This window comes from Anas platyrhynchos, chromosome 2, assembly GCF_047663525.1.
Source record: "Anas platyrhynchos isolate ZD024472 breed Pekin duck chromosome 2, IASCAAS_PekinDuck_T2T, whole genome shotgun sequence".
NCBI lineage: Eukaryota > Metazoa > Chordata > Aves > Anseriformes > Anatidae > Anas > Anas platyrhynchos.
Genome location: NC_092588.1, coordinates 698,979 through 716,960, shown reverse-complemented (window position 1 = coordinate 716,960; position 17,982 = coordinate 698,979). Strand labels below are relative to the sequence as shown.

Genomic DNA, 17,982 nt, shown 5'->3' with positions numbered 1-17,982 from the left:
GGCTTTAGGGGGTGTTGGGGGGAGGTTTGGGGGCTTCGGGGGGTTATGGGGTGGGTTTAGGGGGGTTTGGGGGAGGTTTGGGGTGGGTTTAGGGGGGGTTGGGGAGGGGTTGGGGGGGGTTTGGGGGAGGTTGGGGGGGGTTTAGGGGGGCTTTAGGGGGTGTTGGGGGGAGGTTTGGGGGCTTCGGGGGGTTATGGGGTGGGTTTAGGGGGGTTTGGGGGAGGTTTGGGGTGGGTTTAGGGGGGATTGCGGAGGGTTTGGGGGGGGTTTGGGGGGGGTTGGGGGATGTTTGGGGTGGGTTTAGGAGGGTTTGTGGGGGTTTAGGGGGGTTTAGGGGGGTTTGGGGGAGGTTTGGGGTGGGTTTAGGGGGGTTTGGGGGGCTTGGGGTGGGTTTGGGGGGGTTTGGGGTGGGTTTGGGGGGGGTTTGGGGTGGGTTATGGGGTGGGGGGATGTGATATGGGGACGTGGGGATGTGATATGGGGATGTGGGGTATGGGGATGGGGATATGGGGATGTGGGGATATGGGGATACTGGGATAACTGGGGATATGGGGATACTGGGATAACTGGGGACATGGGGATAGGGGGATATGGGGACATTATGGGGATATGGGGATGTTATGGGGACAGGGGGATATGGAGCTATGGGGACATTATGGGGATATGGGGACAGGGGGATATGGGGACATTATGGAGGTACTGGGATAACTGGGGATATGGGGTCATGGGGACATGGGGTATGGGGATATGGGGATATGGGGATGTGGGATATGGGGACATGGTGATACGGGGACTTTATGGGGGATGTTACAGGGACATTATGGGGATATGGGGACATTCTGGGGACATGGAGACACAGGGACAAGGACACACCACGAGCAGCAGGACCGATGCACACCCCTACCCCCCGACGACCCCCCCTGCCCCAATTACCCCCCATTTCCCCCATTAACCCCCAATTTCCCCTATTAACCCCCCCTGCCCCCCAGATCTTCCTGTGGAGCCTGAAGGACCACGAGCTGACGGGCATGGCGTTCATCGACACGCAGCTCTACATCCACCAGATGATCAGCGTCAAGAACTTCATCCTGGCCGCCGACCTCATGAAGAGCATCTCCCTGCTGCGCTACCAGGAGGACAGCAAGACCCTGTCCCTCGTCAGCAGGGTGGGGACGTGGGGGGACGTGGGGACATGGGGGGGGACGTGGGGGGACGTGGGGACACGTAGAGACGTGGGGACATGTGGGGACACATGGCATGTGGGGACATATGGGGATGTGGGGACACGAGAGGACATGTGGGGTCATGTGGGGTCATGTGGGGACACCTGGGGGCACGTGGGGACATGGGGGGACATGTGGGGACACCTGGGGACATGGGGGGGGACATGGGGACATGGGGGGGCACCTGGGGATATGTGGGGACACACAGCATGTGGGGACATATGGGGATGTGGGGACACTCAAGGACATGTGGGGTCATGGGGGGACATGTGGGGACACCTGGGGACATGGGGGGGCACGTGGGGACATGGGGGGACACCTGGGGACATGGGGGGGCACATGGGGACATGTGGGGACACGTGGGGGGACGTGGGGACATGGGACATGGGGACATGTGGGGACATGGAGAGCATCTCCCTGCTGCGCTACCAGGAGGACAGCAAGACCCTGTCCCTTGTCAGCAGGGTGGGGACGTGGGGACACCTGGGGACATGGGGGGGGACGTGGGGGGACATGGGGACACGGGGGGGGACGTGGGGACATGTGGGGACACACGGCATGTGGGGACATATGGGGATGTGGGGACACGAGAGGACATGTGGGGTCATGTGGGGACACCTGGGGGCACGTGGGGACATGGGGGGACACCTGGGGGCATGTGGGGGGACGTGGGGGCATGGGGGGACACGTAGAGACACATTGGGACATGTGGGGACATATGGGGATGTGGGGACACGTGGGGACATGGGGGGGGACGTGGGGACATGGGGGGACATGTGGGGACACCTGGGGACGTGGGGGGACGTGGGGGGCACGTGGGGACGTGGGGGGATATGGGGGGTCATGTGGGGGCATGTGGGGACATGCGGGGACACGTAGAGACACATGGGGATATGTGGGGACACCTGGGGACACGTGGGGACACGTGGGGACGTGTGGGGACACGTGGGGGCACACGGCATGTGGGGACATGTGGGGACATGGGGACACCTCCCTCCTGCCCTGGGGGACCTGGGGATGTGGGGACACTTCTGTGCCACCCTGGGGGTGTGGGGACATGGGGACATCACCCTGGGGGATGTGGGGACAGCTCCTTAGTGACCTGGGGGACATGGGGACACGGGGACACTTCTGTGCCACCCCGGGGGTCCTGGGGACATGGTGACACCTCCCCGCCACCCCGGTGGTGGCCTTGGGGACACGTTGTCCCCCGCTGAGGGTGTCCCCTGTGCAGGACGCCAAGCCGCTGGAGGTGTACAGCGTGGACTTCATGGTGGACAGCACCCAGCTGGGCTTCCTGGGTGCGTGTCCCCTCCTGTCCCCGTCCCTGTCCCCGTCCCTGTCCCCTCGGTGTCCCCCCGGTGTCCCTTTGTCCCCGTCACGCCGCTCTCCGTCCTTCCGCAGTGTCCGACCGCGACCGCAACCTCCTGGTCTACATGTACCTGCCCGAGGGTGAGTCACGGGGACACGGCTGGGGCACTGTCCCCTGTCCCTGTCCCTTGTCCCTTGTCCTTGTCCCTTATCCCCATCCCTTATCCCTGTCCCTTATCCCCATCCCTTGTCCCTTGTCCCTTATCCTTGTCCCTTGTCCCTTGTCCCTTATCCTTGTCCCTCCCTGTCCCCTTGTCCCTGTCCCTTGTCCTTTATCCCTGTCCCTTATCCCTGTCCCTGTCCCTTGTCCCTTGTCCCTGCCCCTTGTCCCTTATCCCTTATCACTGTCCCTTGTCCCTTATCCCTTATCACTGTCCCTTGTCCCTTATCCCTATCTCTTGTCCTTGTCCCTATCCGTTTCCCTTATCCCTTATCCCTGTCCCCTGTCCCTTGTCCCTTATCACTGTCCCTTATCCCTGTCCCCTGTCCCTTCTCCCTTGTCACTTGTCCCTTATCCCTTATCCCTGTCCCTGTCCCTTGTCCCTGCCCCTTATCCCTGTCCCCTTTCCCTTATCCTTGTCCCTTATCCCTATCCCTTGTCCCTGTCCCTTTTCTTTGTCCCTTGTCCCTTATCCTTGTCCGTGTCCCTTATCCCTGTGCCTTGTTCCTGTCCCTTATCCCTGTCCCTGTCCCTTATCACTATCCCTTATCCCTTGTCCCTTATCCTTTATCCTTGTCCCTTATCCCTTATCCTTTATCCCTTATCCCTGTCCCTTATCCCTGTCCCTTACCCCTGTCCCTTGTCCCTTGTCCCGGTGCCCCCCCAGCCAAGGAGAGTTTCGGGGGCATGCGCTTGCTGCGCCGCGCCGACTTCCACGTGGGCGCCCACGTCAACACCTTCTGGCGCACCCCCTGCCGCGGCGCCACCGACGGCGTCAAGAAGGCCAGCGCCTGGGAGCAGAAGCACATCACCTGGTTCGGTACGGGGGGGACACGGGGGGACACGGGGGGGGACGGGGGGGGACACGGGGAGGGACGTGGGGGGGCACCGGGGAGCTCCCCATTACGCACACCCTTCCCCTGTGCCCCAATTTGCGCCCCCTCTCCATGTCCCCAACCTTTTGTCACCTCATTTTGTGTCACCACCCCCCCTGCTGTCCCCAAACACACTGGGGGGGACACAGGGGGACACAGGGGGACACGGGGGGGTCACAGGGGGGACACTGGGGTGGTCTCCATAACGTGCACCCTTCCCCTGTGCCCCAATTTGCGCCCCCTCTCCATGTCCCCAACCTTTTGTCACCTCATTCTGTGTCACCACCCCCCCTCCTGTCCCCAAACTCACTGGGGGTGCTGGGGTGACCCCCCCTGCCCCCCCCCCGACCCCTGTGCCCCCCCCCCAGCCACGCTGGACGGCGGCATCGGGCTGCTGCTGCCCATGCAGGAGAAGACGTACCGGCGGCTGCTGATGCTGCAGAACGCCCTCACCACCATGCTGCCGCACCACGCCGGCCTCAACCCCCGCGCCTTCAGGTGAACGGCGGCCCCAAACTGTCCCCGAGGTCCCCAAAGTGTCAGCGGGGTCCCCAAACTGTCCCCGGGGTCCCCAAACTGTCACCAGGGTCCCCAACGTGGTGTCCCTGGGGTCCCCAGCACATCCCCAGGGCCCCCATGGTTCCCAACGTGTCCCCAGGGTCCCCAATGCATCCTTGGGGTCCACAACATGTCCCCGAGGTCCCCAACAAGTCCATGGGGTCCCCAAACTGTCCCCGGGGTCCCCAAACTGTCCCTGGGGTCCCCAACGTGTCACCAGGGTCCCCAACCTGTCCCCGGGGTCCCCAACGTGTCACCGGGGTCCCCAAAGTGTCAGCGGGGTCCCCAACATGTCACCAGGGTCCTCAACGTGGTGTCCCTGGGGTCCCCAGCACATCCCCAGGGCCCCCATGGTTCCCAACGTGTCCCCAGGGTCCCCAATGCATCCTTGGGGTCCACAACATGTCCCCGAGGTCCCCAACAAGTCCATGGGGTCCCCAAACTGTCCCCGGGGTCCCCAAAGTGTCACCAAGGTCCTCAATGTGGTGTCCCTGGGGTCCCCGGCACATGCCCAGGGTCTCCAATGCATCCTCGGGGTCCCCAAACTGTCCCCGGGGTCCCCAACCTGTCCCCAGGGTCCCCCGCGTGTCACCAGGGTCCTCAATGTGGTGTCCCTGGGGTCCCCAGCGCATCCTCGGGGTCCCCGACAAGTCCACGGGGTTCCCAACAAGTCCACAGGGTCCCCAACCTGTCCCCAAGGTCCCCAGCGTGTCAGCGGGGTCCCCAACGTGTCGCCAGGGTCCTCGATGTGGTGTCCCTGGGGTCCCCAGCACATCCCCAGGGCCCCCATGGTTCCCAACGTGTCCCCAGGGTCCCCAATGCATCCTTGGGGTCCCCAACGTGTCACCAGGGTCCCCAACCTGTCCCCGGGGTCCCCAAAGTGTCAGCGGGGTCCCCAGCGTGTCACCGGGGTCCTCAATGTGGTGTCCCTGGGGTCCCCAGCACATCCCTGGGGTCCCCAATGCATCCTCGGGGTCCCCAGCACATCCTTGGGGTCCCCAACCTGTCCCCGAGGTCCCCAACATGTCCCCAGGGTCCCCAGCGCATCTTCAGGGTCCCCAACGTGTCCCCAGGGTCCCCAGTGTGTCCTTGGGGTCCCCAATGCATCCTTTGGGTCCCCAGAGTGTCCCCAAACTCCCAAACACATCCCCATAGTCCCCAACATGTCCTGGGGTCCCCAACATGTCCCCGAGGTCTCCAACACATCCTTGAGGTCCCACGTGTCCCCATAATCCCCAACACATCCCTGAGGTCCCCAACATGTCCCCAGGGTCCCCACTGCAACGGGACCCAGCACCCACCCGGTGGCAGCACCGTCCCCATCCTGGGCAGCACCACCGGGTGCCACCGCAGTGACCCCACTGTCCCCACGGTGCTGTCCCTGACCCCGCTGTCCCCCCCCGCCGTCCCCCCCCCCAGGATGCTGCACATGGACCGCCGCATCCTGCAGAACGCGGTGCGCAACGTGCTGGACGGGGAGCTGCTGAATCGGTACCTCTACCTCAGCACCATGGAGCGAGCCGAGCTGGCCAAAAAGATCGGCACCACGCCCGACATCGTGAGCGGGGCGGGATGTGGGGCTGGGATGTGGGGCAGGGCTGTGGGGTGGGACTATGGGGTAGAGATGTGAGGTAGAGCTGTGGGGCAGGGCCTTGGAGCAGGGCTGTGGGGTGGTGCTATGGGGCAGGGCTGTGGGGTGGTGCTATGGGGCGGGGTTGTGGGGCTGGGCTGTGGGGCGGGGCTGTGGGGCTGGGCTGTGGGGCGGGGCTATGGGGCGGGGCTGTGGGGCAGGGCTGTGGGGTGGGGTTGTGGGATGGGGCTGTGGGGCAGGGCTGTGGGGTGGGGCTGTGGGGCGGGGTTGTGGGGCTGGGCTGTGGGGCGGGGCTATGGGATGGGGCTATGGGGGTGGGGCTGTGGGGCTGGGCTGTGGGGCAGGGCTATGGGGTGGGGCTGTGGGGCTGGACTGTGGGGTAGGGCTGTGGGGCCAGGCTGTGGGGTAGAGCTGTGGGGCTGGGCTGTGGGGTGGGGCTGTGGGGCAGCATTAAGGGGCAGATCCATGGGGCAGGACTACGGGGTGGGGTTATGGGGTAGAGCTGTGGGGTGGTGCTATGGGGCAGCACTAAGGGCAGATCCATGGGGTGGGGCTGTGGGGCAGGGCTATGGGGTGGGGTTGTGGGGCGGGGCTGTGGGGCGGGATGTGGGGTGGGTCTGTGGGGTGGTGCCGTGGGGCTGGGCTGTGGGGTGGTGCTATGGGGCGGCACTAAGGGCAGATCCATGGGGTAGGGCTGTGGGGCTGGGCTGTGGGGTGGGGCTGTGTGGGGCAGGGCAGTGGGGTAGCGCCATGGGGCAGAGCTGTGGGGCAGGGCTGTAGGGTGGGGTTGTGGGGCAGGGCCATGGGGTAGAGCTGTGGGGCAGCGCTATGGGGACGCGCTGTGGGCAGGGTTGTGGGGTAGAGATGTGGGGCAGGGCTATGGGGTGGTGCTGTGGGGCAGCACTGTGGGGCAGGGCTGTGGGGTGGTGCTATGGGGCAGTGCTATGGGGCAGCACTAAGGGGCAGATCCATGGGGCAGGGCTGTGGGGCAGGGCTATGGGGTGGTGCTATGGGGCAGCACTGAGGGGCAGGACACCCTTGGCCCCACCAGGCCTTGGCGTGCAGGGGAGCACCCCACACCCTGCGCCCCATAGATGTCACACCCTGCCCCACACCCTGCGCCCCCCACCCCCATGGGGCACAGCGGGACCCCCCCGACCCTACTGGGGGCCCCCCCTGACACCATTCCCCCCCCCCAGATCCTCGAGGACCTGCTGGAGATCGACCGGGTGACGGCGCACTTCTGACCCCCCCCCCACCGCCCCCACCCCCAAAACCCCCCTGGACCCCCCCAGGACCCCAAAATTTATATAAAAAACCACAAAAACCGTCAAAACGGGGCCACAGTGCATGTGTTCCGCCGGCCCCTCCGCGGGTAGGGGGGCGGATTTATTGGGTTGGGGGGGTTTATTAGTTTTGGGGGGGGGGGTTATTGGGTAGGGGGGGGGGTTTATTTGGGGGGGGGTCCCCCCGCTACGCCCTCAGGTACTCGTAGATCTGCTCGCTGTGGGGCAGCAGCCCCCAGGCCGCCAGCAGGCGCAGGACGGAGGCCGTCAGCTTCATGGTGAGGGTCTCCAGCCTAGGCGGGGGGGGGGGGGGGCAGATTGCTCACCCCTCCGCCCCCCTCCCGGACCCCCAAGACCCCCAGGACCCCCCCCCAATTTTTTTTACCTGAGCGCCACCTCGAATTTGATGCTCTCCCAGGCCACTCGCAGGCTGCGGACGGCGCGGAGCCCCCCGAGCCCGGGGGCGCGCTCCCCGCTCAGCCTCCCCCAGCTCCGCACCGCGCTGTGGGGTGGGATAATTTTAGGGTGGGGGTCCCCACGCCCCCCAAACCCCCCCCAACTCCATCCCCTCACCTCTTGGCCATGAGGAAGTAGCGGTCGACCGGGGCCCCCAGGGCCACGTTGATGCTGCGGACGGTGTTGATGTTGCGGAAGACGAGGAGCATGGGGCGGGGGAGGGCGCGCAGGACCCCCATGATGCGCTGGAAGTGGTGGGCGGCCATCTCCTGCATGTAGGCGGCCTCCTCCCGCGTCAGGATGTTGGCCAGGGCCAGCTGCCCCGCGTGCAGCGGGCGCTGCATCAGGATCTCGCAGAAGAGGAAGTAATCTGGGGAGGGGGGGAGTGGGATTATGGCACCCTAAGGGGGGATTGAGGCATCCAAGGGTGGGATTATGGCACCCAAAGGGGGGATTATGGAGCCCAAATGGGGGATTATGGAGCCCAAAGGAAGGATTATGGCACCCAAAGGGGGGATTATGGCACCCAAAAGGAGGGTTATGGCACCCAAAGGGGGGATTAAGGCATCCAAGGGGTGGGTTGAGGCATCCAAGAGTGGGATTATGGCACCCCAGGGTGGGATTATGGCACCCTAAGGGGGGATTAAGGCACCCCAAGGTGGGATTATGGCACCCAAGAGTGGGATTATGGCATACAAAGCAGGGATTATGGCAGCCCAGGGTGGGATTATGGCACCCAAATGGGGGATTATGGCATCCCACAGCACCCCGGGGTGGGATTATGGCGCCCAAAGGGAGGAGTATGGCATCCAAGAGTGGGATTATGGCACCCAAAGGGGGGATTATGGAGCCCAAAGGGGGGGATTACGGCACCCTAAGGGGGGATTATGGCACCCAGAGGGGGGATTATGGCATCCCGTGGCACCCCAGGTGGGATTATGGCACCCAAATGTTGGATTATGGTACCCAAAGGGGGGATTATGGCACCCAATGGGGGGGTTGAGGCATGCGAGAGTGGGATTATGGCACCCCAGGGTGGGATTACGGTACCCAAGGGGTGGGTTGAGGCATCCAAAAGTGGGATTATGGCACCCAAAGGGGGGATTATGGAGCCCAAAGGGGAATTAGAGCACCCAAATGGGGGATTATGGCATCCCACAGCACCCCGGGGTGGGATTACAGCACCCAAGGGGTGGATTGAGGCATCCAAGAGTGGGATTATGGCACCCAAAGGGGGGATTATGGCATCCCGTGGCACCCCAGGGTGGGATTATGGCACCCAAGTGTTGGATTATGGCACCCAAAGGGGGGATTATGGCACCCAATGGGGGGGTTGAGGCATGCGAGAGTGGGATTATGGCACCCCAGGGTGGGATTACGGCACCCAAGGGGTGGGTTGAGGCATCCAAAAGTGGGATTATGGCACCCAAAGGGGGATTATGGAGCCCAAAGGGGAATTACAGCACCCAAATGGGGGATTATGGCATCCCACAGCACACCAGGGTGGGATTATGGCACCCAAAGGGTGGGTTGAGGCATCCAAGGGTGGGATTATGGTACCCAAGTGTTGGATTATGGTACCCAAAGGGGGGATTATGGCATCCCATGGCACCCCAGGGTGGGATTACGGCACCCAAGGGGTGGATCATGGCATCCAAAGGGGGGGGTTACGGCACCCAAACCAAAGGGGGGATTAAGGCTTCCCGTGGCACCCCAGGGTGGGATTATGGCACCCAAGGGTTGGATTATGGTACCCAAAGGTGGGATTATGGCACCCAAAGGGGGGACTATGGCACCCAAAGGGGGGATTATGGCATCCCACAGCACCCCAGGGTGGGATTATGGCACCCAAGGGTTGGATTATGGTACCCAAAGGTGGGATGATGACACCCAAAGGAGGGATTATGGCACCCTAAGGGGGGATTATGGCACCCAAATGGGGGATTATGGCATCCCGTGGCACCCCGAGTGGGATTATGGCACCCAAGTGTTGGATTATGACACCCAAAGGGGGGATTACGGCACCCAGCAGGGAGGGATTATGGTGCCCCAGGGAGCTGCAGAACCCTGAGGGGCACAGGGCAGGAAGACGGGGTTGGGAATGGGCTGAGGATGGGGCTACAGCATCCCGAGGATCATAGGGCAGGGGGACAGGGCTGTGGCACCTGAGGGGTTGGATTATGGCACCAAAGGTTGGGATTATGGTACCCAAGGGATGGGATTATGGTACCCAAAATTGGGATTACAGCACCAAAAACTGGGATTATGGCATCAAAGGGTGGGATTACAGCACCCAAAATTGGTTTTATGGCACTAAAGGGTAGGATTATTGTGCCAAGGGTGGGATTATGGCACCGAAGGTTGGGATTATGGCTCTAGAAGTGGGATTACGGCACCCCAAATTGGGATTATGGCACCCAAAAATGGGATTATGGCTCTAGAAGTGGGATTGTGGCCCCCAAAATTGGGATTATGGCACCCAAAAATGGGATTATGGCTCTCAAAATTGGGATTATGGCTCTAGAAGTGGGATTATGGCACCCAAATTTGGGATTATGACACCCAAAATTGGGATTAGGGCACTAAAAGGCGGGATTCTGGCCCCTAAGGGGTGGGATTAGGGCCCCATGGGGACACCCCCGGGGGTCACCTCACCCTTGACGCCCAGCTCGGCCGAGCGGCTCCTCATGGCGGCGTCATCGCGCAGCACGATGGCACGCCACAGCTGGCACAGCGCGCTGCGGTCCCTGCGGGGGGACACCGGCGGTGTCACCGCATTGTCCCCACGGTGTCCCCACGGTGTCCCCGCGGTGTCCCCACGGTGTCCCCTCATTGTCCCCGCGCTGTCCCCGGGCTCACCTCTCGCTCAGGAACTCGTAGAGGCCGTGGTCCAGCAGCACGAGCTGCGCCTTCCCGTCGGGGCCGCGCCGAACCAGCACTGCGGGACCGCAGCGGGGTGGCCACACGTCCCCATGTCCCCATGTCCCCCATGGCCCCATATCCGCGTGGCCCTACAGCCCTGTGTCCCCAAATCCCCGTGTCCCCATGTCCCCGTGTCCCTGCATCCCCATGGCCCCATATCCATGTGTCCCCATATGTTATGTCCCTGTGTCCCCATGTCCCCATGTCCGTCCATCCCCGTGTCCCCAAATCCTCATGACCCCATGTCCCCATGTCCCTCCATCCCCCTGTCCACGTGTCCATGTCCCTCCGTCCCCACGTCCCCAAATCCCTGTGTCCCCAAATCCCCATGTCCCCATATGCTATGTCCCCGTGTCCCTGTGTCCCCCTGTCCCCATATCCACCTGTTCCTATACCCCTCCATCCCCCTGTCCCTGTGTCCATGTCCCTGTCCCCATGTCCGATGTCCCCAAATCCCTGTCCCCGTGTCCCCAAATCCTGTCTGCACCCCCCCATGTCCTCACGTCCCCCTGTTCCCATCTTTGTCCCCAAGTCCCTGCATCCCTGCGCCCCCGTGTCCCAATATCCATGTCCCCATACCCCCCGTCCCCATGTCCCTGTCCCCATGTCCCCAAATCCCCGTCCCTGTCCCCAAATCCCCGTCCCGGTACCGTTCCCCGGGTGCGGGTCCGCGTGGATGAAGCCGGTGTAGAAGATTTGCTCGGCGAACACCCGGATCAGTTTGTCAGCGGCCTGCGGGGACACGGCTCGGTCCCCAAATGTCCCCAAATGTCCCCAAATGTCCCCAAATGTCCCCAAATGTCCCCAAATGTCCCCATTGTCCCCACTCACGTCCTGCAGCCCCAGGCCCTGCCGCCGGATGCCCTCCACGTTGGTGATCTTGCAGCCCTCGCAGTAATCGGCCGTCAGCACCCGCTGGGGACACCGGGGGGGACACCAGGGGACACGGGGGGGTGACACATGGGGGGGGGGGGTGACACACACCGGGGGGGGGGACACACGGGGTCAGTGCCACCCCGGTGTCCCCGGGACTGGATCGTCCCCGGGCCCTGCTCCGCGCGGCGCCCACCCCATGGCCCCTGTCCCCATTGTCCCCATTTCCCTGTCCCCACTGTCCCCATTGTCCCCATTGCCCCCACTGTCCCCATGTCCCTGTCCCCATTGCTCCCATGTCCCCACTGCCCCCACTGTCCCCATGTCCCCACTGTCCCCCCATTGTCCCCCTATATCCCCACTGTCCCCATGTCCCCCCACTGTCCCCATTGCCCCCACTGTCCCCATTGTCCCCCTGTCCCCGTGTCCCTATTGCCCCCACTGTCCCCATTGCCCCCATGTCCCCCCTGTCCCCATTTCCCTGTCCCCATTGTCCCCATTGCCCCCACTGCTCCCCCTGTCCCCCCATTGCCCCCATGTCCCCATTGCCCCCATGTCCCCATGTCCCCCCATGTCCCCCCATGTCCCCATATTGTCCCCGTGTCCCCACCTTGCTGCACTTGTCCCAGTGCACCCTGGGCACCACCACGTATCCGAAGTGCCGCAGGTCCCGCGCGCAGCGCTCGGCGTTGCGCCCCTCGTTCTCAAAGTCCAGCTCCTGCGCCAGCGTCCCCTTCAGGTCCTGGGGACAACGGGGGGGGGTCGAGCCATCCCCTTGCATGTGTCCCCCCCCCTCCCAGTGCTCCCAGTACCTCCAGCACCCAGCTGAAGCCGAAACTGGGGTGCATGAACTCCACGATGCGCAGCAGCAGCTGCAGCGTCCGCATGTCGCCCTCGAAGCGGTCGCGCAGGTCGATGTACTGCACCTGGGGGGGGCCAGATAAAACCCTCTGCCCCCTTCCAAAAAAAAAAAAACCCAAAATCCCCCAAATTCACCCCAAAACACCTTGACGGCCACGGGCGTGCCGTCGCGCAGGGTGGCGCGGTGAACCTGCGCCAGGCTGGCGGCCGCCACGGGCTCGTAGTCGAAGTCCTGGAAGAGGTCGGACGCCGTCGTCTGGAAGTCCTCCAGGAACAGCTCGTCCACCTGCGGGCACGGCGGGGACACGGGGGGGACGGGGGGACACGGGGGGGACACGGGGGGGACATGGGGGGGGGCACAGGGGGGATAAGGGGGGGACAGGAACCCCTCAGTGCCCGCACCCAGCGCTGCGGCTGCGCCCACCCCGCGGTTGCGGTGATGGAGACCTCGGGGTCACCGTGCCCGTGGTGTCCCCATGCCCACGGTGTCCCCGTCCCCGTGGCGGTGCCATCCCCATGGTGTCCCCATGTCCATGGTGTCCCCGTGATGAGGACCACGGTGTCCCCATGATGGAGACCTCGGGGTCACCGTGCCCGTGGTGACCTCGTGTCCCTGGTGTCCCCATCCCCATGGCAGTGCCATCCCCATGGTGTCCCCATGCCCATGGTGTCCCTGTGCCCATGACCACCACGTCCCCACCCCCATGGCAGTGCCATCCCCATGGTGTCCTCGTGTCCATGGTGTCCCCGTGCCCACAACCACCATGTCCCCACCCTCATGGCAGTGCCATCCCCATGGTGTCCCCATGCCCATGGTGTCCCTGTGTCCATGGTGTCCCTGTGATGAGGACCACGGTGTCCCCATGGTGGAGACCTTGGGGTCCCCATGCCCGTGGTGTCCCCGTGTCCGTGGTGTCCCCATGGTGTCCCCATGCCCACAGTGTCCCCATCCCCATGGCAGTGCCATCCCCATGGTGTCCCCATGTCCGTGGTGGTGTCCCCATGCCCACGAGCACCATGTCCCCTCCCTCATGGCAGTGCCATCCCCATGGTGACCCCATGCCCAGGGTGTCCCTGTGATGAGGACCACGGTGTCCCCATGATGGAGACCTTGGGGTCCCCATGCCCATGGTGTCCCCATGTCCACGGCAGTGCCATTCCCATGGTGTCCCTGTGCCTGTGGTGTCCCCGTGCCTGTGGTGTCCCCGTGGTGTCCTCGTGGTGAGGACCATGGTGTCCTCATGATGGAGACTTTGGGGTCCCCGTGCCCATGGTGTCCCCGTCCCCGTGGCAGTGGTGTCCCCATGATCAGGACTGTGGTGTCCTTGTGATGGAGACCTTGATGTCCCCGTGCTCATGGTGACCTCATGTCCATGGTGTCCCTGTGCCCATGACCACCATGTCCCCACCCCTATGGCAGTGCCATCCCCATGGTGTTCCCGTGTCCGTGGTGTCCCCGTGATGAGGACCACGGTGTCCCCATGATGGAGACCTCAGTGTCCCCGTGCCCATGGGGTCCCTGTACCCATGGTGTCCCCATGCCCACAGTGTCCCCATCCCCATGGCAGTGCCATCCCCATGGTGTCCCCATGTCCATGGTGTCCCCATGGTGTCCCCGTGCCCATGACCACCATGTCTCCATCCCCATGGCAGTGCTGTCCCTGTGGTGTCCCCATGCCCATGCCCATGGTGTCCCCATGCCCAAAACCATCACATTCCCACCCCCGTGCCAGTGCCACCCCCATGGTGTCCCCATGCCCGTGGCAGTGGTGTCCCCATGATGGAGACCACGATGTCCCCATACCCACGGTGTCCCCATTTCCATGGCACTGCCGTCCCTGTCCCCACCATGTCCCCTGCCCATGGCTGCGCCATCCCCACGGTGTCCCCATCCCCACGATGTCCCCTCCCCATGGCAATGCCACCCCCACCCCCTAACGCCCCCACCCCCACCCCATGCCCCCCCACACACCATCCCCACGGTGCCACCACCACGGTGCCACCACCACATCCCCACACCCAGAACCGCGCCACCACCGTTCTCCGGGGGGGTCCCCAAATTGCGCCCCCACGGCCGTGCCCACCTTGTCCCCGTCCCCGTCCCCGTCCCTGTCCCCTCACCTCCCGGTGGCCTCGCTGCAGGGCGCGGTCCTCCAGCAGGCGCAGGGGTGGCGATGTACTCGGGGGGCAGGAGGTGGTTGAAGGCGCAGAGCCCCCTGGCCCAGTTTGATGTAGAGCCCCCCGTTGCGCAGCGCCCCCGCAGCAGCCGCTCGGCCGCCCGCTGGTGGCACCGCGACATCCCCGCCTGGAAGGCCGCGGAGCCCTGGGGGGGGACAGGGGGAGAAAGGGGGGAAGTGGGGGGGCAGCAGCCCTGATCCCATTCCTGTCCCCATCCCTAATCCCAATCCCATCCCTATTCCCATCCCGGTCCTGATCCACATCCCCAATCCTCATCCCCATCCCATCCCCGTCCCCTTCCCCATCCCAATCCCAATCCCATCACATCCCCAATCCCACCCCCATCCATCCCTAATCCCATTGCATCCCAACCCCATCCCATCCCCATCCTAATCCCATCCCGCTCCTGATCCACATCTCCAATCCTAATCCCAATCCCATCCCATCCCCATCCCCGTCTCCATCCCAATCCATCCCCAATCCCAATCCATCATATCCCATCCCATCCCATTCTTAATCCCATCCCCATCCCATCCCAATTCCATCCCCACTCCCAATCCCCATCCCATCGCTAATCCTATCCCTATCCCATCCCTAATCTCATTCCCCAATCCCATCCATCCCCATCCCATATCCCAAATCCCATCCCAATCCTTAATCCAACCCTAATCCCATATCCCCATTCCATCCCATCCCAGTCCTAATCCCATCCCATCTCCTCCCCCTCCCATCCCAATCCCATTCCCATCCCTGTCCCCATCCCCAATCCCATCCCAATCCCCAATCCCATCCCCATCCCATATCCCTGTCTCAATCCTAATTCCATCCCATCTCCTCCCCATCCCATCCCCAATCCCATCCCATTGTGCCCATCCCTAATTCCATTCCCATCCCTGTCCCCATCCCCATAACATCCCCAATCCCATCCCATCCTCATCCCTAATCCCATCCTATCCCCACCCCACCCCCAATCCCCATCCCATCTCCATCCCATCCCATCCCCATCCCATCCCTAATCCCATCCCCATCCCATATACCTAATCCCATCCATCCCCACCCTTAATCCCATATCCCCATCCCATATTCCCATCTCAGTCCCATCCCCATCCCATCCCCACCCCATCCCATCCCCAATCCCATTCCCATCCCACCCCCAATTCCCAATCCCATCCCCATTCCTAATCCCATCCCTAATCCCATATCTCCATCCCAGTCCTAATCCCATCTCCTTCCCATCCCAATCCCATCCCCAATCCCATTCTCATTCCTGTCCCCATCCCAATCCCACCCCCAATCCCGTCCCTAATCCCATCCCATCCCAATCCTATCCCATGCCCATCCCTGTCCCCATCCCCATCCCACCCCTAATCCCCCCATCCCCCCCCCACCCCACACCCCCCCCACCTCCTCCACCCCCCGCAGCGCCACGTTTGCCGTCCACCAGTAATCCACCGAGATCTCCATGCCCACCGCCAGCGACCTGGGGGGCGCAAAGCAGGGGGGGGAGGGGGCTTCCTCAGGGGGGTGCCCACGACCCCCAGGACCCCCCCCTGACCCCCCCCTGACCCCCCCCGTGCCCCCCACCTGCCGAATCGTCCCACGCCGTCCAGCAGCAGGCGCAGGCGGCGGCGCTGGGGGGGCTCAGCCCGCAGGTAGCAGCCGGCCCCCAGGGGCAGCGCCACCCCCAGCCCCAGCAGCAGCGGCCGCAGCACCCCCCGGCGGCGGCTGGGGGGGGGGGGACAGGGTCAGGACCCCCCCACAGCACCAGGACCCCCTCCTGGCACCGGGACCCCCTCCTGGCACTGGGACCCCCCCCCAACACCGGGACCCCCTCCTGACCCTGGGACCCCCCCCCCGGCACCGGGACCCCCCCCCAGCACTGGGACCCCCCCCCAGCACCGGGACCCCCTCCTGACCCTGGGACCCCCCCCCCGGCACCGGGACCCCCCCCCAGCACTGGGACCCCCCCCCAGCACCGGGACCCCCTCCTGACCCCGGGACCCCCCCCCAGCACTGGGACCCCCCCACGGCACTGGGACCCCCCCACGGCACCAGGACCCCCTCCTGACCCCGGGACCCCCCCGGCACCGGGACCCCCTCCTGGCACCGGGACCCCCCTGGCACCGGGACCCCCCCCAGCACTGGGACCCCCTCCTGACCCCAGGACCCCCCCCCAGCACCGGGACCCCCCCCCAGCACTGGGACCCCCCCCCAGCACCAGGACCCCCTCCTGACCCCGGGACCCCCCCGGCACCGGGACCCCCTCCTGGCACCGGGACCCCCCCCCGGCACCGGGACCCCCCCTGGCACCGGGACCCCCCCGTGCCCCCCAGGTCTCACCGTGGGGTCGCGGCGGCTCCGTGCCCGCAGGGACGTGCTGGGGGGGGCCGGGGGGGGGCTCGGCCCCCAAGTAGCGCCGGGGGGGGCCGGCAGCAGAACTGCACCTGGGGGGGGGGAAAGGCATGGGGTTAGGGGGGGGCACCATGGGTGGAGACACTGCTGGGATTGGGCTGGGCCTATAGCGGCCCTATAGATAGCCCTATAGGCTGCCCTATAGCTGGACCCACAGCTAGGGCTATAACCAGCCCCACAGCTGGCCCTATAGCTGGGCCTATGCTGGACCTATAACCAGCCCTATAGCCAGCCCTATAGGCAGCCCTATAGCTGGACCCACAGCTGGACCCACAGCTGGCCCTATAACCAGCCCTATAGCCAGCCCTATAGGCAGTCCCATAGCCAGCCCTATAACCAGCCCTATAACCAGCCCCATAGCCAGCCCCACAGCTAGAGCTATAACCAGCCCCACAGCCGGCCCTATAGCTGGACCCACAGCTGGAACCATACAAGCCCTACAGCTGGACCTATAACCAGCCTTATAGGCAGCCTTATAGCCAGCCCTATAGCCAGCCCCATAGCTGGACCCACACCTAGAGCAATAACCAGCCCCACAGCTGGCCCTATAGCTGGCCCTATAGCTGGACCCACAGCTGGACCTATAACCAGCCCTATAACTGGTCCTATAGGCAGCCCTATAGCTGGACCCACAGCCAGCCCTATAGCCAGCCCCACAGCTAGAGCTATAACCAGCCCCACAGCTGGCCCTATAGCTGGACCCACAGCTGGACCCACAGCTGGACCTATAACCAGCCCTATAGCCAGCCCTATAGGCAATCCCATAGCCAGCCCTATAGCCAGACCCACAGCTAGAGCTATAACCAGCCCCACAGCTGGCCCTATAGCTGTACCCACAGCTGGACCTATAACCAGCCCTATAGCCAGCCCTATAGCAGCCCTATAGCCAGATCCACAGCTGGAACCATACCAGCCCTATAGCTGGACCTATAACCAGCCCTATAGGCAGCCTTATAGCCAGCCCTATAGCCAGCCCCATAGCCAGCCCCACACATAGAGCAATTATCAGCCCCACAGCTGGCCCTATAGCTGGACCCACAGCTGGACCCACAGCTGGACCTATAACCAGCCCTATAGCCAGCCCTATAGGCAGTCCCATAGCCAGCCCTATAGCCAGACCCACAGCTAGAGCTATAACCAGCCCCACAGCTGGCCCTATTGCTGGACCTGTGCTGGACCTATAACCAGCCCTATAGCCAGCCCACACCTAGAGCAA

At 64.1% G+C, this 17,982-nt stretch overlaps 2 protein-coding genes across 2 annotated transcripts in view; one reads left to right on the top strand and one right to left on the bottom strand.

Moving 5' to 3' along the window:
• The window catches only part of CPSF1 (cleavage and polyadenylation specific factor 1), a 139,192-nt gene that overhangs the window by 28,541 nt on the left and 92,669 nt on the right, over positions 1–17,982 (top strand). Inside the window, exons 32-38 of the mRNA XM_072034200.1 lie at positions 990–1,166; positions 2,458–2,524; positions 2,628–2,675; positions 3,422–3,574; positions 3,998–4,127; positions 5,607–5,745; positions 6,978–7,034. Coding sequence (XP_071890301.1) covers positions 990–1,166; positions 2,458–2,524; positions 2,628–2,675; positions 3,422–3,574; positions 3,998–4,127; positions 5,607–5,745; positions 6,978–7,025 — 762 coding nt within the window. The 3' untranslated portion in view covers positions 7,026–7,034. The remainder of the gene's footprint in view (positions 1–989; positions 1,167–2,457; positions 2,525–2,627; positions 2,676–3,421; positions 3,575–3,997; positions 4,128–5,606; positions 5,746–6,977; positions 7,035–17,982) is intronic.
• On the bottom strand, positions 7,121–16,802 carry ADCK5 (aarF domain containing kinase 5). The gene is given in 17 exon segments (XM_072034199.1): positions 7,121–7,357; positions 7,450–7,566; positions 7,638–7,890; positions 10,176–10,267; positions 10,380–10,458; positions 11,093–11,174; positions 11,274–11,357; positions 11,926–12,057; positions 12,128–12,241; positions 12,322–12,462; positions 14,298–14,342; positions 14,344–14,391; positions 14,393–14,439; positions 14,442–14,499; positions 15,759–15,834; positions 15,939–16,079; positions 16,695–16,802. Coding segments are annotated over 15 exon segments (1,458 nt in total). The 5' UTR covers positions 15,819–15,834; positions 15,939–16,079; positions 16,695–16,802; the 3' UTR covers positions 7,121–7,251.